The sequence below is a fragment of the Danio rerio genome, chromosome 6, assembly GCF_052040795.2.
Source record: "Danio rerio strain M-AB ecotype USA chromosome 6, GRCz13ab, whole genome shotgun sequence".
NCBI lineage: Eukaryota > Metazoa > Chordata > Actinopteri > Cypriniformes > Danionidae > Danio > Danio rerio.
The window spans coordinates 19,249,607-19,272,991 of record NC_141026.1 but is presented as its reverse complement, the minus strand read 5'-3'; the positions used below and the strand labels follow the sequence as shown (position 1 = coordinate 19,272,991).

The 23,385-nt window shown below is 37.8% G+C and overlaps 1 protein-coding gene across 20 annotated transcripts in view; it reads left to right on the top strand.

Moving 5' to 3' along the window:
* The window catches only part of tns1a (tensin 1a), a 108,282-nt gene that overhangs the window by 23,059 nt on the left and 61,838 nt on the right, over nucleotides 1-23,385 (top strand). For 12 of the 20 annotated variants that reach the window (XM_087256950.1, XM_087256951.1, XM_087256954.1 and 9 more), the window contains one exon: nucleotides 15,289-15,326. In XM_087256950.1, the coding sequence (XP_087113076.1) occupies nucleotides 15,289-15,326 (38 nt within the window). Of the gene's footprint in view, nucleotides 1-14,256; nucleotides 14,412-15,288; nucleotides 15,327-23,385 lie in introns of all 20 variants that reach the window. The other 8 variants (XM_087256960.1, XM_087256956.1, XM_087256962.1 and 5 more) reach the window with 1 other exon arrangement.

Below are 23,385 nucleotides of genomic sequence, written 5' to 3'. Positions count from 1 at the left end.
CGCCACTGTAAACATTGCTGTGTCTCTCTCGGATGAGCTTTACTTGTTTTTAAGCCCGCTTTGAAGTCCAGGACAACGCACGCACATTGTGCAGCCCTGTGGCCGAAACTGTAGAAACAACCGAACATCCGGAAAGCTACAGGACCAGATGGCATTTCTGGACTTGTACTTAAAGCATGCACACACCAGCTAGCGGGGGTTTTCACTGACATCTGTAACCTCTCGTTCTTTCAGTCTGTGGTTCTAACATGCTTTAAGACAGCTACTATTGTGCCCATACCAAAATCAGCTAAAACCACATGCTTAAATGAGTGGCGTCTGATTGCTCTGACACCCATCTTCAGCAAGTGCTTAGAGAAGCTGATTAAAAAGCACATCTGCTCTGTACTTCCCGCTCACACTGACCCTCTGCAATTTGCATACAGGAATAATCGCTCCACTGATGATGCAATTGCTTTCACCTTGCACACTGCTCTGTCTCAACTAGAAAACAAAAACACATATATGATAATGCTGTTTGTGGGCTACAGCTCAGTACTCAACACCATAGTGCCTGCCAAGCAGGTGGTGAAGCTCCAGACTCTGGGTCTTCACAGCTCATTGTGCAAGTTTATCCTGGACTTCCTGTCAAGCAGGTGGTCAGAATGAACCACATTACATCACCCACACTGATCCTCAACACTGGCGCTCCACACGGCTGTGTTCTCAGCCCCTTCCCGCACTCCCTGTACAAACATGAATGTACAGCCAAACACAGCTCCAACATCATTGTTAAATTTGCTGATGACACAATGGTGGTTGGCTTAATCACCAATAATGATGAGACAGCCTACAGCAAGGAGGTGCACACTCTGACGCAGTGGTGTGAGGAAAACCACCTCTCACTCAACATCAGCAAAACCAAGGAGCTGGTGGTGGATTTCAGGAGAGAGAAGAGAGAACACACCCCCATCACCATCAACGGGACGCCAGTGGAGAGAGTCAGAACTTTCAAATTTCTTGGAGTCCACATTGCTGAAGATTTGACATGGACTGCCCACACAGACGCAGTGCTGAGGAAGGCACAACAATGCCTCTTCTTCCTCAGGCGTCTCGGGAGGTTTGGAATGAGCCCCCACATCCTCCGCTCGTTCTACAACTGCACTTTGGAGAGCATCCTGTCTGGCTGTATCACCACCTGGTGTGGAAATTGCACCAGCAGCAATCACAAAGGCCTACATAGGATTGTGCGAACTGCTGAACGCGTAGTAGGAGGTGAGCTTCCCTCCCTCCAGGACATCTACACCAGGCGGTGTGTGAGGAAAGCCAAGAGAATTATCAGTGACTCCAGCCACCCAAGCCATAGACTTTTCTCTCTGCTACCCTCAGGCATACGGTTCCGCAGCATCCGGTCACACACCAGACGGCTGAAGGAAATTTCTTCCCTCAGACTATCAGGCTGATGAACACTTAACCCCCTGGGGTCGAAGACCGCGTATACGCGTTCTGACAAGTTTTTACCTCATTGAGCTGAAATGAACCTAAATTACACTTTCAGTTTTGATCGTACAGATAAGATCAATACATCAATCGAATCTGTTAGGTGTCTACTTGTAAATGTGTACACTCACAACAAAAACAAACTTATGTGCTTTTGCAAAACAAGGATAATAAACAGTGTAGGCATTCTGTCTTTTCTCTCTCCTTGAACTGTTTTTAGAAACACGTCAGTAAAATGCGCTGAAACTCAGCGAAAACAATACACCCAGACACGAGACACATATCTTTATAAAGCTTGAAGTGTCTACTTTTAAACACAGCTATGCATGTTGAAAACAAATATTGTTTGATAAAGCAATCAGTATGAAACCAACCCTATGTCTAGCTTCTCAGTCTGGGCTCATTAGAGTTAATGCGACCACGCCCACAAAGCTTTGACATTACAAACAGCCTGCATGAGGAGCGCGCAACAGTAGACTGTGTCAGGAAAAACACGTCATTAAAATGAACTGAAACTCAGCAAATACTCGACAAAGAAACATGTGAGATGTTTCTAAGAAACATGTGAGATGTTTCTAAAGAAAGCTTGATATGTCTACTTTTGCATTAACCAATTCAAGTCGAAAACAAATAATCTCTTTTCATGTAATTCATATAAAAGTAAGGGCTGGTACTGATTCTCCTGTCGCCTCATTACAGCGAACGTGATCCCGCCCGCAGTGAAGGCGCAGTTCATATGGAAATGAACTGAGGTGAGCCAGCCAGGTGATAATGTACACGCTCCCCGAGACATGGCATCAAACGACAAGCTTTATTATAGTTACTTATTTTGTTTGAACGATGGCACGCTACACGGATGAAGAAGCACAGTACTAAACAGCGACAAAGAATTTACCTTCTCCTCAGAGGAAGAGCGCGATTCTGATGACGAGCTCATGCATTTAGAAGAACATCTAGACCCAGCAAAGGACAGAATTCCTGCCGATAAGTCTTTTATTCTAACCTTTATGATATTAAATATGTCCTTACAGGCCACTTATAGTTTCATTGCTATACAAAGTGTATCCTATAACGTATAGCGTGTAATGATAAACATAGGCCTATATAATGAAAAATGTAATGTTATATATATATATATATATATATATATATATATATATATATATATATATATATATATATATATATATATATAAATTATTATTATAATTATATGTATATTATAAAAATAAATACTTGTTTACAATACAGGTGCTGTTCTGTTTAAAATTCCTATGTGGTAACTGAGTTTATTAGGTTTACTAGTATTAGAGTTATTTTGTGTAATAGTTAAATATATTTTTAATAAACTGCAAACAAAAAAAATATATAAATAAACTTATTTTTTCTCAGATTCTTTCTTGAAACTCTTAGTCATATACCTGTCTGATGGCTCATTATGCAGCTCATTATGCAGGTCTTTGTCTTCTCTGGTGTTACTCGCTGCATAGTAATGATAGTTCACGCCTTCTCGTATAAACTATTTTCACACAGAAAGTGACTTAAAAATTTTAATTCATTGTATTGTTTTCTGTGAGCAAGTGAACAAGATGATTCTCACATCATTTTGAAGCAAAAACACTACACTACCAGATCCAGTTCTCAAAAGTCTTGTGCACAAATGTTCTCTGTGTGTTTCACGGCCTTGTTTCAGGGATTTCAAAATTTTAGTTTTTCACTAACCACGCATAAAAGTTTCTTTCTCAAAAACACAAACACATGCAAACATGCTGCTTAGGTATTATTGTAGCCCAACTTGTGCTGTTTACAGTGTTATCACACATTAGCCATTAAAATGTTTTAAGATACTGAAAACAACACAAATGTCAGTGCATGTCAAAACTTCTCCAGAGCCCCAAAACACCCTCAGACCCCAGAGGGTTAACACACAGACTCGTCCATACTATCACTGCACACCATCAATATGTAGCATGCACTGCACTTAGATAGTTATAACATATAACAATACTGCCTTGGATAGTTGACACCTATTCATTGTACATATCACTGTCAATTTCACATTGTTGTTGTATTTGCACTGTCTGTATTTTGCACTGTTGTATTTGCACTGTCATTTTATTTGCTATTTCGTTGTATTTGTCATTTGTATTTTGTACTGTCTGAAGCCAGCAACTAAGCTTTTCACTCATCATAGCACACGTGCTGCTGATGATGTGACAATAAAAGTGATTTGATTTTATTTGATTTGGACACTACAAAAATTTACACCTTTATATCGAACCATTTCCCTTTTAATTCACTCACAGTGTGATGTTCAGACCCTACAGTGTTAACCGTGTCAGCTAAACTCTTCATCTCTATTTTTTTCTTTTGTTATTAATTCCGGAGGACAAACTTGCAAATAACACAGTTTTTTTTTTCCAGTTTAACTCCGAAAGAAGCACCTCCAATTCACATTCCGTTTAAAGTTTCTCTTTTTGCTTGCTTTTGCCATTGCTTTTTCGTTTGGTTACCAAAGTAGAGTCATTAGCATATTCATATGGGGGAGGAGGCAGAGAGGGGTTTTTCGCTCGTGCACGTGTGTTCAGTTTCACGTTAATTCGGATGTACAAAGAGAATATGAATGGGATTCAGCATACGCAGTGTTTCATACATCTGAATTTTTTACTGTGTACACACATTTACAGCGTTGTGTGTAATGTTTTTGTCAGGGTTCTGCCACTCTGGTCATGTAAGTTTTTGTTTTGGTGGCAGAATCCGGACACTAGTCATGTCTAGTCCTGTCCTGTCCTGTTGTGCTGTTTCTTGGGTCGAGCACTTGTTTCTGTCATTGTGTGTGTCTCTGTGTGTGCCTTCGTGGGTGTGCGCAGAGCGTGCGCGCTCCCGCTTGATGTGGCTGCGCGCGCTCTTGTACTTGTGTTTGTGTTCATATGTCTGCAGCGTGGTGTTTCATTCCCAGCGTCTCAGTCTAGTTGGTTTCGGTTTTGGTCGGCGCTGGGATGAAGCATGCATGCTGCGTGTGTGAGCGCACGGTGAGTGTTTTCATTCATCATGTGCTCGTGTCTTGCATCTGTTGTCAAAGCACGTGGCTATGTGTTTACATTGTGGTCATGTGCTTTTGTCGTGTGCTTCAGTGTTGTGCTTGTCTTGTCATGAACATGCGGTTAATGAGTTCTCTCATTGGCTGCATGTTCTTGTCCTGTTTTATGTGAGCGCATGGCTTGTGTTGTCTCTCTGTGTCATGCGCTCTCCCGTCTATTGTCTAGTCCCGCCCTCCTTGTTAACTCATTATTAGTTTGTCATGTTCATCTGTTTGTGTCAATTTACTTTTGCTTTATAATCCCCTCATGTTTTCAATCCTGTGCCAGTTTGTCGTCTACACTCCCCCTGTGTTCCTGCTCCAGTCTTGCCTTGCCTTGCCTTGTCTTGCCAGCCCAGCCAAGTTTGTGTTTTCCCCCTCGGGGTAGTTTTGGTTTGCCTTTTATTTTTATTTTATTATTAATAAATACCCATTATTTCTTTGCACTTGAGTTCTTGCTCCTTTTCCCCTCACCGACCGTGGCAGTTTTAGTATGATTTCAACACAAATCTTCGTACATAAGGCCCCAGGTTCTTACGTATTCAAATATTCGTTGAATACATAAGCCAGGGAACTGGATCAAAGTCTGATGGAAAGTGCACTTCATAGCTTTTAGATAGAGCTTATGCTCCCAGAGACACCTCAGAGACATGCTGGCAATGTTCTGCCTCATTTCAGAAGTAAACCAGGTTGTCATTGATGTTGGCAAGCAGAAAACATGAAAGGTATTCCCAGAGCATTCATACATACCTGGAATACAGAGGGGGCATTTACCGGTCCAGATATTCACAATGGGCTGTAGGTGTCACAAATCCTCCAATCACCCCTCTTACATATCCTGATGAGGTTGTATGCACTCAATAAATCCAGCTTTCTGAATACCCTGGATGCATGGATGGGACCAGGGGAAGAGGGTACCAGTTAGTTTGGTTCTCTGGTTCATTAGGAAGAAGGTTGATAGCGCAGTCCCATAGTCTGTCAGGCAGACATTTTAAGGCTTGTTTCGGGCAAAAGAAGTCATTGAGAAGGGACTATTCCTTGGCGACATTGACTGAAAGGCTCATGATGGAACTTTTTTATGTGGTGATGATGATGTGGAATTCAAGGGCATCATTAGAGCCAGAAAAATGGACTCAGAAAGGTCCAAGAAATCTCCATTACCCCACTTCAGGACTTCACCAGATGACCAGCAGATAGAGAATTTATGGGATAGGAGCCAGGGGCACCCTAAAAACAATTCCATTTGGGAGTTGTATAGAGTTGTCTGATTTATAGTTTGACAGGCCCAATGAAGTGGCAGACATGTCCTCATACTACAAGACTTTCAGTTAAAGACTAAAACTACTAGCGGTATCATTGCGCCTCTTCTTGAGCTAAATTTGGTTGCATAGCATCGATGAAAGCATGGACTGAAACACAGTGCTGAGATGTAGTACAACAATTGGAGTAAAGCGGTTTACAATTACAGGGGAAGCATTAACCACACTTACCACAGGTCATAATATGCAGAGAGATGCAGACGTAGCATGGGGTCCTTGCCAATAGGTCATTAACAGGGAGTGCTCATTCCAGCAACTGAAGGCTGCAAGCATGCAGAAACGAAGAGCAATATCTTGAACAAAATTGTTTCCTTGTTTTAGGTGTTTCACTGGCTGTGTCCAGAGAGATTCTACCCATTGGAGTGCTCGACCTGTTAATAAAAACAGAAAATGAGCAATCTTAGCTGATGAATTAAAAGCAAATTACCAATTTTGAGTAATTTTGAATCCCACTGACATCTCTTTAAGAGATGTTTCAACTCCCACAATATGGGGGAGAGAATATCTGTCATCATTGCATCTGATGCCATCCCCAATGTTAACTGGATGTTCATCTACTGACCCAATAGCCATCCCAGGAGGAGGCAATTTCCAGTAAATCTTTTCCCAGTTAGTTTAATTGTTTGCTTGAGGGCTGTGAATTGATTCTTATTTTGGGGGGAAAGAAAACAGTTGTCATCTCTGTTTTTGGTACTTGCTCTTCCTTGATGATTACTGACCAGGTTGGGGCAAGCAATTCCCACTAAACGGATTTTAGCGAGTTGCGTTGTTTGCTCAGGAACAGCAATTCAGTTCCTCTAATAAAACTTATTTTTTTCTTCCTCTGAGCATATAGGGATGTAAGGGTTCTAGAAATTATTAGACCTTGTGTGAAGCTCACTTAGAAAAATGCAGTGTTGATAAGAAAGTGTTTGGTGCATGCGGAGAGGAGAGAAGGTGCTCTATAGGGGATTTGCCAAGCATTCCTGATCCTGTCATTTCATGGAAGCACTATGAACTCACTCAGTGGTCAACTTATTGTATTAACAATTGCCTAAAAAAAACACTGTAATTTCCCTGTTTTTCCACCAGCATTGAAAGCCCTGAAACCGAAATACATTTGACTCTACCAGCTATCAGCAAATTTCAGATGTCTTCAGCAAGTCTAAGGCCACACAACTTCCCCTTCCCCTCGATTATCGGGTGCTAAACAGTGTCACAGTTAAGTACAGATATCCACTACCCTTAGTTCCATCTACATTGGACAGCTAAGCCTCTCTTATCTACTCCAAGCTTGACCTCAAAAGTGTGTATAACTTAATTCGAATCTGAGAAGGGGATAAATGGAAAACAGCCTTCCTGACCACAAGGGGCACTACAAATATCTTGTTATGCCATACAGACTAGCCAACTTACCAGCTATATTCCATTTATTAATGAATGAGGTTTTCCATGATCTATTAAATAAATGCGTCATCACCTATATTGATGACATCCTGATCTACTCTCCCAATCTAGATCAACACATCAAGGATGTCAAAACTTCACCAACTCTAAGCCAAGCTTGAGAAATGTGAGTTCCACGTCCATAAAACATCGTTTCTGGGGGACATTGTTGGTCATAAGGGATTTGAAATAGACAACTTTAAAATTTAAGCAGTCACAGAATGGCCTCTTCCAAAAACAGTACAGGAACTCCAGCGATTTCTTGGATTCGCCAACTTTTATCGCCGGTTCATTCGAAGCTATAGTTCCATCGCCGCACCCCTTACTTCCCTCCTTTGAGGCAAACCTGGGAAACTTGTGTGGAATCCATCCCCTGTCAGGGCTTTTGAAAACCTTAAAATAGCTTAACCACAGCACCCATCCTAAAACATCCGGACCCCGAATTACCTTTTGTTGTAGAAGTGTTTCTGACTGTGGAATAGGGGCCATACTCTCTTAACGACATGGCAGTCCTGGCAAACTACACCCATGCGCATTCTTCTCACGAAAACTGACAACAGCAGAAAAAAATTATGATGTGGGTAACAAAGAGCTTCTTTCAATGAAAACAGCATTGTAAGAGTGGTGGCACTGGCTTGAGGAAACCATCCACCCATTCCAGATTATTATTGGTCATAAGAATCTGGATTATATCAAGGTTGCCAAAAGAATTAATCTCAGGCAGGCTCATTGGTCACTTTTTTACACGCTTTAATTTTTCAGTCACTTACCAACCAAGCAGTAAAAATTTCAAAGCAGATGCACTCTCTTGCAGATATGAGACTGACTCAACCCATCAACCCAAGGTTCCCATTCTTCTTCGAAGGTAGTTATTGCTGAAATAAGTTGGAACCTCATGGAGGAAATACAGCGAGCACAACAAAATAAACCAAACCTCTCTGAATGCCCACCTAATCGTCAATATGTTCCTCGAACCCTCAGGAAACACACTCTCCAATGAGTGCATACCCCACTAGGCTCAGGACACCAAGGAATTCATTGAACCATGACTCTAGTAAGGAATGCATTCTGGTGGCCTTCCATGAACAAGGGCGTTAACAACTTTGTCAAATCTTGTACTATTTTTGCCTAAACCAAGACCCCTCATGAACTTCTCACCGGCCTACTACTACCCCTGCCCATTTCATATCGACCCTGAGCACATCTGTCTATTGACTTTATTACAAACTTCTATCAAACTACCTCAGTTAAACTACCACAGTTACCTCAGTTAATGAGATGCTGGCCAGTTGCAATATCTGGTGGAATGGGAGGGCTATGGACCAGAAGAGAGATCTTGGGTGGTCTCCAAGGTAATATTGGACCCGTCACTGATACAAGAATTTCCCCAACAACATCCTGATTGCCCTGCACCACGTCCAAGGGGTAGACCTATGGGAAGAACACCAGGAGTTTAGAGAAGGGGGATTATGTAATGAATGTGGCAGATTACCATTTATCCGCCCACCAGAGTAAGCTCTCCCCCGAGTTTTAAATAGGTACTTCCTCGGTGGTGCTTCCTGGTAGCCACCGTATATATGCACACTGTTTATGTCTGTTCTTTGCAAAGTATTGCCAGTTTCACTGCCTTACCAAGGATTTTCTACCGCTGTGTTTGCCCTTGTGTTGTAACCTTTTTGCCTGCTTTTTGGATTTTGGACTCTGCCTTGTTTGCTTTTTTAGACTGCCTCTTTACGATTACAATTCTGCCACATAAGACCCTTACTAACCTTTTAAATTCAGGTAGATTGCTTCCCAAGATTAGCAGGTGTTTGAGGTGCAGATTAATCACTATCTCAACATTATGCTTTTTAGCCCTGAATTGGATGTCTCCAGCCAGTAGTAGGTAGGGGATTACATCACCGTGCACACACCTCACCCTTACCATGCGGCTCTTATCCAATGTCAGGTCTTAAAACAGTTTGAAGCAGTTTCAGAGACTGCTGGGTCTGATTGCAGGAGCAGCTAATATGATGGCTTTTGATCTGTTCTAAATGACGCGCATTTAGTGGTGTCTCAGGACCAGTTCTTCATAAGGGGAAACCCATTTAATGTGATCAAGGTGTCTCACCAATGGCTGCGAGCCCTAAATATGTTGAATAAAGGCCTGTTTCCTGTCTCACTGTGAAGAGCTGGGAGTTTCTTCTTCTAGTAAACCCTGACAAATACTTACAAACGCTGAAGGGGGTAAATGCAAAAATGGTTTTCTGTTGGGTACACTCTGAAGGTGTATGCAGTGGTGATATCAGCCATCACATCATTATTGTGACTCTTTGAGGAAAAATCCACTAGTATGTTGTTTCCCTTGTAGCACCAGAAGGTTGGGGCCTGACATTCACTTTAGAGTCCCTTTGTGAAACATATCTATCGTCTACCAGGATCTTTCTGAGGCATCATCCGAGCCATTAGAGTTATTCAGTTAGTCAGTGAGAAATACCTGACCCTCAAAAGGACTTTTTATTAGTGGTAATGGCTGGAGATCTTCAGGCCTTGTCAGTATCTCTTTTCTTCCTAAAGTTTCAACAAATACAGCTAAACGCATTGTTCTGCAGACCTTTAATCATTCACCTTTCCAATTGTCAGAAAAAGAGAAGCTGAATTTGCTTTGTCCTGTGAGGGCCCACAATGCCTATGTTCACTGATCCACACAGTGGCATAAATGTGAGCATTGGTTCATTGCTTTTGACCCAGCAAAGTGCAAAGAGCAGTCCAGTGCCCTGAAGAAGGTCATGTACCTGTGGCCCTAGACCACTAAGCCATCAGTTGAAGTGGCGACTGCTCCTTGGCAAAGACGTCCCCCTGCCGCTTCTTTCACCATTTCACGGGCAGCCCCCTCTCTATCAGAGCAACCGCTTAGAGCCCTTCACAGAAAGGCGACATCTCTGCCTCCAGGCGCTGTTAAGTCTGATAAACAGACCACAAAGCGTCCGTAAGATGGGCCACCCAGAGGTGAGAAGATCTGCTCTGTTCCCTCTGGAGGGCTGGGAACCATCAATGCCCTCCAACTGCAACATCCTGCAGCTGGCCCTTAAGCGGCGGCACCAAAATCCTTCTTAAAAGAGCATTTTATACATCCTCTGGGTGTGCACTCACAAGTGCTGCAGGTCAGGAATACACTGCCTTCCTGCCTGCAACATTGAACAATATTCCCAGCTACCTGTAGGGTCTAAGGAACAGAAAACCACAGAGAACTGCAGCTGCATCTGTCTTGCAAAAAGAGATTGCAGTCCTGCTGGCATAGGGGGCAACTGAGCTTGTCCCTCCAACCAAGATAGAGGCCAAGTTCTTAAGCCTGTACTTCATCGTGCCAAAAAATAGTGGTGAGTCTAAACCAATCCTGGATCTGCACATCTTGAACTGGTATCTATACAACATACCAATCAGGAAACATCATCGCGTGTGTCTGTCCCCAAAATAGGTTTGCAGGTACAGACCTGAAGGATACATATTTCCATGTCTCGATTTTGCCTCAACACTGGCTGTTTCTGTGGTTTGCATTTAAGGGTCAAGCATAGCAGTATGGCAGCATGCATGAGTCTTTACGAAGGTCATGAAGGATGCTCTACTGCCCCTCCAGCAGAAATGCATCGGCATTCTTAATTATCTCGACAATTGGCTAATCCTAGCTCAATCCTGGAGTTATTTGGTAATGCACAGGGATCTAGTGCAGGGACTTGTGCACCTGAGCCGGTTGGAGTTACAGGTAAACTGGGAAAAGAGCAAGCTCTCCTTCAAGCAGAGCATCACTTCTCTTGGAGAGGAGCTGTACTCTGTTGCCAGAAGTGCAGGTCTCTCTGGAAAATCTGTCTCATCAATCTTGACCTGTCTGTAATGATTTAGCAGGAAAACAGTTACATATGAGACCACTTCAGCATTGGCTGCACGATCAAGTCCTCAGATGGCCATGGTGCACCGGCCCACAGCAGTGGTTCTCACACCACAGTGTTACCGATGTTTCAACCCTTGAACGGCCCTTGCCATTTTGCGGGCTGGGTGCACCTGGGGCAAGTGTCCAGGCATTCCATTGTAATTACGGATACCTCCTCTGCAGGTTTGGACACGCTCTGACAATGGCTCACCTTTCCAGGAGAATGGTGGCTCCACCCTGATGCAGTCCAGCTGATATGGGAACATTTCGCCAAGGCTCAGTTCGACCTGTTTACCTCAGCCGAGACCACCCGGCCTTAGGTGGAGTCTATTCATTGAGTTGCTCAATCCTCCTCGCACTCCTTTTGTACCCTCTTGGGACCCTCCATAGTTCTATTCGAAGTGCAAAGACATCCCCAAGAGGAGGTATTTTTCGGTCAATGAATTGTGCCTAGAATTTGGACTGGCGTTATCATACTAAAGTTATCGTGAGACCCTGGCACATTCATACACATTCACACGATTCTATGATCTTCGAGTGGAGCTGGTTTCTCCCAGAGTGCTTGATAACCCCATTCATTCAAGAGGAAACTAAGCTCTGTGTCAAAAATGCTTGCTGCACCACGCTCCCTAACCAGAGCTAAGTGCTTGTTTTAACTGCTCTACTAGGTGAGTTGCATACTGGCAAATTCTAAAGAGTTACTTCAGGGCCCCCTCCACTTGACTCGGCAGAGGAGTTAGGTGCAGGCCCATTATTTTGTTGGTATGCTTGTTGGTGATCCCATATTCCATGCGTGATAAGTTCAGCTTAAGGTCAGTCAACTCAACATAAACTTGTAGGGGATCAACTGAGGTGGAACACCTGAGTTACATATGTAACCCTCATCTCCCGAAGGAGGGAACAAAGATGTTTTTTGTAACCCTGCTACCGGAGCTGAATCCACTATTACTGATTTCTTCAGCGAGTAGTGTGATGAGCTTTACACACAGCTTTTTATACTCCAAAATGCAGAGTGGCTGCACCTGTGAGAGCTGCGCTTGCCAATCTTATATGCATTCTATTGGCCCGTCTTTTATACAGAACAGAGTGATTGGTGCTTCTAAATGATCTACTTGACATAAACGTCTCCATTTCCTCCTTCGGGGAACTCGGATTACGTATGTAATCAAGACGCTTAGAATGTATGTAATGTGATTCATTTATTTAATTAGTCTTAGCAACTCCTTACTTTTTTATATTTGTGACTTGCATACACATTTATATCTGTTCTTTTTTTCTCCAGATTTTTAGAATTTTATTTTTAATAAGATGAACGACTTATAATTTCTCCTATACTTACCTCCATATCAGTAATTTACTTTGCATTGTTCCCCTCTTTTCTTATAGCTCAGCTCTTTTCACAACATTATGTGTTGACTCTCATGACACTTGGGACATCTGCATGCTGAGACTGTAGACTCCACACATTCATACTGTCTATGTCTATTGTTGTTACTTAAGACCCTTTTATAGTTCTATGTTCTTTATTATTTTTCATTTAGGGGCAAAAATAAATTGAGCAAGGCTGACAGGATACTGTTTTCTTTGCCACAGTTTTAAATGTGTCACGTTGCTTGAGTGTACTGCTAAATACAACAACAATGGTGTCTGTGAGAGACAGTTTCATAAACATGTGGCAAAGAGCCGCAGCACATCAAATTGCTTTAAATTTGCCATGGACAGACACAGATGAAAAGGTTGTGCTTCTCTACTGGTGTGTGACCTCCAAAGTATTCCATGTACAGGTGCAGATACATGCTTACCAGTCGTTTATTCATGTTGCAAATGCTAGTGTTGTTGTACTATGTTTTTCTCCTGTCTGGCTCTTAACTGTTCAAGGACACAATTACTGATTGTGTAGTCGTGACTTACCTATGGTAGCTTAAAGGGGTTTAGGAGCCATAACGAAAGGAGCCCCAAAGCGTTCACACTAGTGAGCTGTTTCGGACTGCCAAAACAAACTAAAAAAGAACTTCATTTTGGATTAATGTTGTTTGACATTGTCATGTCATTTTTTTTTTTGTTTTATTTTATTTATTTATTTATTTATTTGTTTTTTCATTCTTAATCGAAGTATACCTGGTCATTTACAATAAACTGAGCTCAGTGTGGTTGTTGCTTAATCCCTAGACCAGTATATTTCCCTTGAATTGTCCATAATTGCAGTCCTGATGTTTTGTCTTTAGCCACCTTTTTCCTGCTTATTCTGAAATTATTAGCTACTTGTACTCTGCATCCAAATTCAGACGAACGGTTTATTTCAGTCTTCCTGCATCAGTAATATCATTCAGTTAATTTTTCTTAGAGACTTCTTTTATCTTCTTTTCTTTCCTCTTTACCCTAAATGTCATTTATACGTATACTGATTTGAGACTGTTGGATCAGGATGTTTACTGAGAATTTATCCCTTGCAAAAATATCACATTCTGGCAAACCCATGTGTTGAACAAATGTTTATTTTTATATGTGAATGAGCATTGGGAAGAGTTTGCAGCAAATTTGCGGCAGACAGTTGTGGCAAGTCTGTGGTGAACATGAATGCAATACAGGTGCTTCTACTTTTTTGGTGCATATTTAAGGATTATATTTATACAGCCAAACTTTCAGTAATCATAACAAAAATACATTTACTAATACAAATGTCAGCATGACTTCAGATACTTCTAAATACTTATAACATTATTTAAAAAATATTAACATTTAGAAGACAAATCAGTCTTAAATGTTGTCAATGCTATCATAAAATTAACCATTAATACTCTAAATTCATCCATTTACTTGTTTTCTCTTCACATATCTACTAAGCATGACTACTCCCCTACAGGTATGAGTTCACTTCTTTGTTGAAATCTGCATCTTTCATTTTCAGATGATCTGAAAATGAATTGAAAAAGAGAGTGAAACGAAACTGTATCATGGGGTGACAGAACATTAAGCATGTGTTATTCATTTCATTGCTCAGACTTTATTAATTTTAACTTAAATGCTGTTGATGTCTTGCCATACAGATCACATGATTCTAAAAGTCCCTCCATGAGTTTGTGATTGGTGAAGCCTGGGCCTTCATGCTGGAACCTCTCAAGAGTTGTTACAAGCCATGTTTTTAAGACTGCCAATGACTTCAGTATCAGGGGCAGGCTTCATTCTCTTTCAGGATCAACTGGTAAATAAATGAGTTTCTAAACAATCTATATATATATATTTATATACAGCTGATACAGAATTTGAGCATGGAATTTCATCTAATCACATCTAACATCATCAACGGGTTGCATATTTACAGACATTGAAAGGAAAACGTTGCTGCTTCTTCAAAGCAAATGTAAAAAAATAATAATAATAAAAGAAAAGAGGGTTACAGATTAAATATGGCACCAAGTGGTATTACATAAATAGACAGACAGACAGTGCTTTTTAACCTATTTTCACTTTTGATTTAAAAATATCATTACATGATTCATGTCAAGTCAAGAACTGTGGCTTTAGTAGTACTTCAGTCATATCGATTGACATTATGACATAAATTTCATGCTATTTTCATAATTTTGTCATTTATGTATTGTATTATGTAGTAAAAGTGCTTTCCCTCGCTGAGAGAATCTCACTGCTTTTATGTTGCTGCAAATTTGCCGCAAATTACCCATAAGTTAGCTGCAAATAAATGTTTTTGCAAGGGACTTGCTATTTTCACTATCAATAGTGTTAGAGTCTAAATATTAGTCGGTACTGTTTGAACCAAACGTACATTTCAAATGCATGTTTTATTTGCAGTAGTACAATTAGTACAAATAATGTTATTCACAAAATAAGTGTAAATAAAGAAATATATTTGTATTCAAGGCAAATAGTGGGCAGAGGTAGGAACATAAGCCATGGCTTTTTGCACCTGGCTTTTAAAATAAATATATCAGATTGTATGTATGAAGAACATTTGAAATGTGGATTTGTACAGTAAGAGTAAATCATTGTATGATGAACTTTGAATTCAGCAATTTGATGACAACATTTAATCAATTTCTCCCCCTTTCCTTTTTCTGCAGTGTGCAAGTTGTCCTGCCATAAGAAATGTGAGGTAAAGGTAAATATTGGGAATGTTTTTATATTTTTACTGATGCTTTTAATCTAATTGGCTTTTCTTTGATGACCTCTCTGTGCGCAAGTTAGAAGGGTTAATACAAATTTCTTAGGGATAACCATACAAGTAAAGTGTTAAACTAAAAGATATCAAGATATTACATCTAGGTGCTTGGCAGTATAGTCAGGCATCTCTTCAGAATCTGAACAGCATGTGCCTCATGAGTTGTAAAACAACCTAGGTAAATTAATACTCAGTGATATAAAAGTGTGAGACAAGTTTGGTATTTAAGCTACTTTATTAGTCACAAAAACGCAAAAAAAAAAAAAAAATTTTTACTCCATGACTAAGGTTTGTTTCAGTACAATTTTCTTTTGCTATCTAGGCAAAATTTAAAGGTGACCATTTTGGTATAGTTAATTTACACAAAACTGGTTACTTAATCTAATCCAATCTATTTATGCAGTTGAAGTCAGAATTATTAGCCCCCATGTTTATTTTTCCCCAATTTCTGTTTAACAGAGAGAAGATTTTTATAACACATTTCCTAACAAAATAGTTTGTTCTGTAGACAATTGGAAAAAATATATATAGCTTAAAGGGGCTAATAAATTTTTTAATTTGTTGTCCTTAAAATGGTGTTTAAAAAATAAAAACTGCTTTTATTCTTGCTTAAATAAAACAAATAAGACTTACTCCAGAAGAAAAAAATATTCAGACATACTGAAAATTTCTTTGCTCTGTTAATCATCATTTGGGATCTAATTAAAAAAGAAAAAAAATCAAAGGGGGGCTAATAATTCTGACTTTAACTGTATATGAAATGAATTATTTCTAAAAAATATTCCCATCGTCTTGCATAAGCTTCAGTTGCATCATGCACATATATAATGCATGTTAATCTGTATATATATTTTTAAAAATATCTACTATATAATTTACATATTAAATCTCAGTTATTTTATTGCTTAAAATAAAACAATTAAATAATTAATTAATTTGTAACTCCTACTGACCTACTGACATTTGTGCACCAGTTTACTGTCTTTCTTAAGTTTAAACTTAGCAGCATGACAAAACAACACTGTGCTGCACACCACAAACACTTTGGGTTGTTTATAGAAATAGTGTTGGCCACAGTATTCTTTACTGTTTATATCTAGAGCTAAAGTGCTTTTTTCAAAGATTGTCCATTGTGTGCCTCTCATTGCTTCTCTCCCTGGCTAAAGACGTAAAGCTACATCAGAGCTGCAAATGATGACAGTATTTTAACAACTCTGACAGAAACACTGTGAGCAGCAAAACAGATTGATACTTTTGCCAAAACACAGTTTAAAATGCAGTCAGGTGCAATGATATTTTTTCTCATACAGTTTAACCTATGTCGTGTTTGACTGATCATTTCAGTAAACCAGATTTGCATTATTTTTTTAGCTTTATTCAAGAGTATTGCATTTACTCTGAATGTAACAGAATTTTATAATGTAAAATATAGGTTACCAAAATGAAAAATAAATAAATTATATATATATATATATATATATATATATATATATATATATATATATATATATATATATTAGAGCTGAAAAAAGGAATCGTAATGAATCACATCCAAAATAAAATTCTGAGTTGTTTTGACTCACTATATTTATAACGTATATATAAATACACACATGCATGCATATATTTGAAATTTGAGAACATGTTTATTTATATTTAGATATAAAATATAAATGTATTTTATACAAATAATAATCTATAAATTTAAATATCTTAGTAACAATTTTTTTTTTGTGTGTGTATAACAATTGTTTAAACTTTTTGGATGCATTAATCGTGATTTCTCTTTGCCCATGATAATATATATTATTGTAGATTTCAAAGACGCATTGTTGGAATAAAGTTATTAAAAATATGAACCTTACACTATGAACCTTAAATTATTTTAATAATGCCACATTTTAACATCTTTTAACTGTTGTCCTGCCTTTAGAGAGAAGACCTTTTTTTCCTCTGCCATAACAGAATGGCTTTAGTGTTAATTAGTTGGTTATATGTAGGCCCACACAGAATCTGTGCCCATCATCAAGTCTATTTATTTACTTGTGTAAATATGTGCAAATTTATGTATATTCAGTTTTTAAATTAATTTCAGTAATATTATTGACTTAATAGGAAAGTGTTTATATGATTTCATTACAACACAATATGTAAATTTTTTTCTGTCTATTAGTAGATTTATTATATGAGAGACTTACTTTGTTTACCAAATAAGTGGATCTAGATGAATTTGCATTGCACTTAATTAAATTAAAGTTAAAAATCTATGATTTTTTAATTTATATATTAAGTTTATAGTTACGATACTTCCAAAATAATTCTGCAAAAATCCACAGATGTCTTACAAAATTCTCTGCAAAATAAGCAAAAAATATCTGCAGATTCTGTCCAGTCCTAGTTTTATGGCAACATGACACTAAATATTGAAGTGTTACTTCATGTAGCTTAAATTTTCAAGCATTTACAAGTAGTGCATGATGTATAACGTTATGGTTTTTCTTTGTTTCTTTGTTTGTAAATGATAACAACAGGAAGGTTTGTTTTCATGATCAGACTTTACTATTTATTCACAATAAAATGAAATAAAAAAGTCCATGCAAAGAGATGCTAATTATGACAGTTCAAGCTTGCATGAGAAGAAACATACTTATTCTACCCCTTTATACCTCTAATAGCAACTTCTCTTTTATGTATCAACCTAATTAAAATAAATAATAATATTCAATGAATTAAATTATCTTAAATAATATATAAACATATTATGTACAGTTGAAGTCAGAATTATTACCCCCCCTGAATTATTGACCCCCTTATTTTTTTTCCCCTGTTTTCTGTTTAACGGAGAGCAGATCTTTTTAACACATTTCTAAACATAATAGTTTTAATAACTTATCTCTAATAACTCTTTTTATTTTATCTTTGCCATGATGACAGTAAATAATATTTTACTAGATATTTTACAAGACACTTCTATACAGCTTAAAGTGACATTTAAAAGCTTAACTAGGTTAAATAGATTAACTAGGCAGGTTAGGCTAATTAGGCAAGTTATTTTATAACGATGATTTGTTCTGTAGACTATCGGAAAAAAATTGCCTAAAGGGGCTAATAATTTTGTCCTTAAAATAGTGTTTAAAAATTAAAAACTGCTTTCATTCTAGCCGAAATAAAACAAATAAGACTTTTTCCAGAAGAAAAATATTATCAGACATACAGTAAAAATTTATTTGCTCTGGTAAACATAATTTAGGAAATATTTAAAAAGAGAAAAAAAAAATCAAAGGGGGGCTAATTCTGACTTCAACTTATAAAGACTTGTCATAAATAAAAAAGAGCAATTCTAAATAGTATAGGTCTAAAGAAATATTACATGAGATCAGATTTGATCTTCTGTCTATTTACACTTACAGTAATTTAAGTCTCTTTAACACTGTATAGAGAATGCAAGAAATTTGTGTCCATGGGTGAGAAAAAATAATATGTGCACAGCTAATTGGTTTAGTGTAAATCTTGAGTATGTAGACACATATGTCAACATACATTTTTTTATCCTACTTCAAGTTATAAGGGTTTATGTATTGGAAACCATTTGAAGTAAAACAGTTTGAGGCCCCAGTTTGGTCCATTGTCACATGTACTGTTAAGAATGACAAGCTCATAGATATCGGCCAGCAGGTGTTGGGTACAGAGGAAGAAGGGAGGGGTGTTCTTATTAGACAGATGGCCCTATAAAGAAAGCAAGACCACCAGGAAAACATGAAAGAAGAAAAGAATACTTGAGAGATGAATATTGTAGATTTCAGTAGAACTAGATGTGATGTTTGTACAGTATTATAAAGGGTTTTGTGCATGTGCATGCGTGCATTTGATTGTTTGTTACAGTTTGGAAGAAGCCTATTTTTAAATGTGAATCTAAAAGCTTCGGTCTGTAACATTCTAGTCCACAATGACACAATCATGTTTACTTAAGTAACTATATTTTAAATGCCAGGGACTTAGCCCATACTTTTGCGTCCTACGAAAAGACGTGGCTATTCCATGCTATTTATCACTTATAATTGAATTTTCATCTAATTAAATAATTTTTCTTATTCAGTTGTTGCTGGCAAATCACTAATGTAAAATCAGCCAACAGTATAAAAGATAAACCAACAACTAACTGTATTAAAGGTATAAAAATATATTTTTTTAATTATTTGCATTCATGGCTGCACAAAATTATTTGTGAGTCTAAATTGTTCTTTACAGGATACTATACTTAAGTTTTTACATTATAAATAGATCATCTTAGGTCTCCCATTCTTTAAAAAAAATGGAAACTTAATGATTTTAATTAACGTTAATTATTTGTTTTATTATAGCTGCACCAAAACCTTGTGATTAACCCACTCCTGGACTTTCTGTAAAAAGAGTTTAAATAAATAAATATTACATTTACTTAAATATTCGGTATTTTGAGAAATATAAACGCAAATCTGTAAATCTGTAATCTAAAACTTCTGTACTTTCTAAACACATAAATTTCAATTCTCTCGGGTTTGCACAATTTACACGTTTAGAGTGAGATAAGAGTGTTAGCTCTTCAGCTTTGGAACATTACTGTTAGCTTTGGAACATATTGATTATTTTATCAGTTTTAGATTAACGCAGAGTACCTCACCTGTTCTCTTGAAAAACTTGTGAGAAGTTGTTTTCCTTTTTTGTTTTCTTTTCCTTCCCTCCCTCTCTTTACAACCTGATTTTTTTTTTTTTGACCATTTCGAATTTTTGTTTTTTATCTTGTGTCTGGTCAACATGCATGACCTTCTAGCTCCTCCTCATCGAGACCACTCTCTCTCAGACAGTTAGCATTTAGCATCATTCCTAAACAATCAACAAATTATCCAAATTTATGTGCATGTTGTACTGTGCCTATGAGAAGGCATTGATGCAGATGCATTGGTTCGTCAATTCCCAAAGCTTGTTAAAATATCTAGGATCTGAATTTGCAGAAACATGTATACATTCAATACCACAGCGATAATATTTCAGGATCTTCGAGGGCAGCCAGCTTGGGTGGGTGTGACTTTGCCAGTTATTCAATCTTGGATTGACATCTTCATCAATCCTGGAGCATCATTCCTGTTCAAAAATGTAATCAATACCTAATCACTACTCCTAAGCTGAATCCTAACTGTTAATTTTTCCCCCAAATAAGAGGTGATTAATAGTTAGAGAGATGTTGAAGCACAAAACCCTAACACTAAGCCTGAACTTAACATAAACTGTAAACGCATCCCTTAAATCTAATTGTCTGATTGGAATGTTGTTGTAGGATCAACATAGATGTTGAACATGTTATTGGTGAAATTACACAAACCACTAGCTTTCTGTCCCCACATGTCAGAGCCCTATGAACTTATACACGTTACCCTTTTCCCCCACTTATGACACCCCTGTTCAATGGGCCAATTCACATTCGCTTGACTACATATACATTTGTAACTGAACTGGTGTGAAGTACCAGACATTAAAGTATTAGCATTCTTTCGGATGAAACGTGCAGCTGGTAACACATTATTAGGTTGGTCCCCCTAAAGACTGTCTATAGGTAACATTATCTACTAACTATAACAGTCTGCTACTGTATGGTGGTTATCATACCTGGTGGTTTGTTGGTGGTTCTCTAGCCTGCTGGTTATTGCTGGTATAGAGCTCTTTAATGTCAGTATCCGCTTGTTAATTCTGGCATTACATTCTTTCTGGGTCCAAACAAACAGATATCAATATTAAACAAAAATGGTACTAATATACACTCACAGTATCATTTTATTCTATTGAAAAGTACAAGGCGACATGGTGGCTCAGTGATTAGCACTGTCGCCTCACAGCAAGAAGGTTGAAGGTCATTTGACATTTCTGTTTGGAGTTTGCACGTTCTCCCCATGTTCGCGTGGGTTTTCTCTGGGTGTTCCAGTTTCCCCCACAATTCAAAGACATGTGCTATAGGTGAATTGAATAAACTAAATTGACCGCTGTGTATATGTGTGTGAATGTGAGAGTATAGGGATGTTTCCAGTACTGGGTTGCACCCGAAAAGGCATTTTTCTGCGTAAAACATATGCTGTATCATTTTGCTATTGAGAGAGTTTCATCAATTCAGGTGATTGATGGTTGGGGGTTTGGAACCGAAACAGTATCCCATATGTCACGGCTTAACAAGTGGATATGTTTGTCTAGCTGCTGGACTAGAATAGTCACGCTGTTTTCAAAGAAAACAGAGCTGGTGAAGGTTTACCAGATTGCTAGTTAAGTAAGCTAGTTTTATGTAGCAAAAAAAGTATCTTGGGATAAACGTTGTTTTTATTTAATGAAACAAAAAAACACTATACATTTAAATGCACAGTATTTGTTGCCAGTAGAGGGAGAACAGCAAACAAAGGCATTTTTTGATGATGCTGTGAGCGTTCTAAGTGTAGAATCATGGGTGTTGTTGTCTTCATTACAATCAAATGAGACTCATGCAGATATGATGTTCATGGATGAGCTTAAGTATTCAAAACGTATTGTAAAGGTAGTATAAAGCAGAATAAAGCTGAAAGCTGTTTAAGTAAAATGAGAATGCTAAAACAATTGCAGCGGATCACAAATCGACAATTACTGCATGTGAGGCCACAACCGAGGACATAAACACTGCAGCATTTCATCTTAGCAAGTTTACCTTCATGATCTCTGTTACTGTAGCACACTATGATCGAGCCACCAAAGCAAATTTATCCATTATTCGTCATCTGTCATTTGACCAAACGCAAATATTGTCAATATGTCTTGCCAGTACCCATAAGAAACCATGTAATAAGCTAGCTAAATTTGGCCAAGGTAATATATCAAGGCTAACTTAATCGAGAAACATCTGGAGCATAATTGATTAAAGATGTGTCTCTCATGCAGACATTTATTCTGATTATAATGTTACTTAAAACTAGTAGAAAAAAAATCAACCATGGAAACACTAATCATCATAATGGTTACTTCAAGATTTTGTTGTTGTTTTACTATGAACACTGTGCATGTCTCTCCAATAAAACAATAAAAGCCTGATATAAGTTAGTTAGTAAAATTGGTAAAAGTTAGTACAAGCTTTGGCAGAAACGATTGTATGAAGGTTTGGCAATAATTAATCATTGCTGGCATAATACATTACATACCGGGACCAATATTAGATGATGTTTGCTTGTTTTCTGGTTTCCAAAATAAGATGGTGATTTTTTTTTTCTTTGACGGTTTACTAGTTTTAGATGGTTTTTCTAGTTGCTCCTGTCCATATTTATAACTCCAGTCTAGTTCACACTAAAGCAATTTTTACAATAATTCAATTCAATTCAGATCACCTTTATTTGTATAACGCTTTTACAATGTAGATTGTGTCAAAGCAGCTTCATATAAAAGATCATTGTAAATTGGAACAGTGTAGTTCAGTTTTTTAGTGTCTACGTTCAGTTCAGTTCAGTGTGGTTTAATAATCACTACTTAGGGTCTAAACACTGGAGAGCAAATCCTTCGATGCGTAGCTTTAGTAATCGCAAACCATGCAAGCTAGTGGCGACAGCAGAGAGAGAAAAAAAAAACTTATTAAAAAGTGAAGAAAAAACCTTGAGAGAAACCTAAAGCTAAATAATTTACAGTACACAAGCTAATTTTAATGGATTTGTGTTTCGACTATTTAAAACAGAGAATCTTTAAACCATTGAAACATTTCATCAATTAAAATTTGCTTGATTTTTTGCTTAAAGGGATATTTCACCCAAAAAATATAATTTATTCATTACTTACTAACCCTCAAGTTGTTCCAAACTTTTAAGAGTTTCCTTTTTTCTGTTGGACACAAAACAAGGTATTTTGAAAAATGTTACAAACATGTAACCAATAACCTCCATAGCAAGAAATACAAATACCATGGAAGTCAATTGTTTTAGGTTTACAACATGTTTTCGTCTTTTGTATTTAACATAAAAAAGAA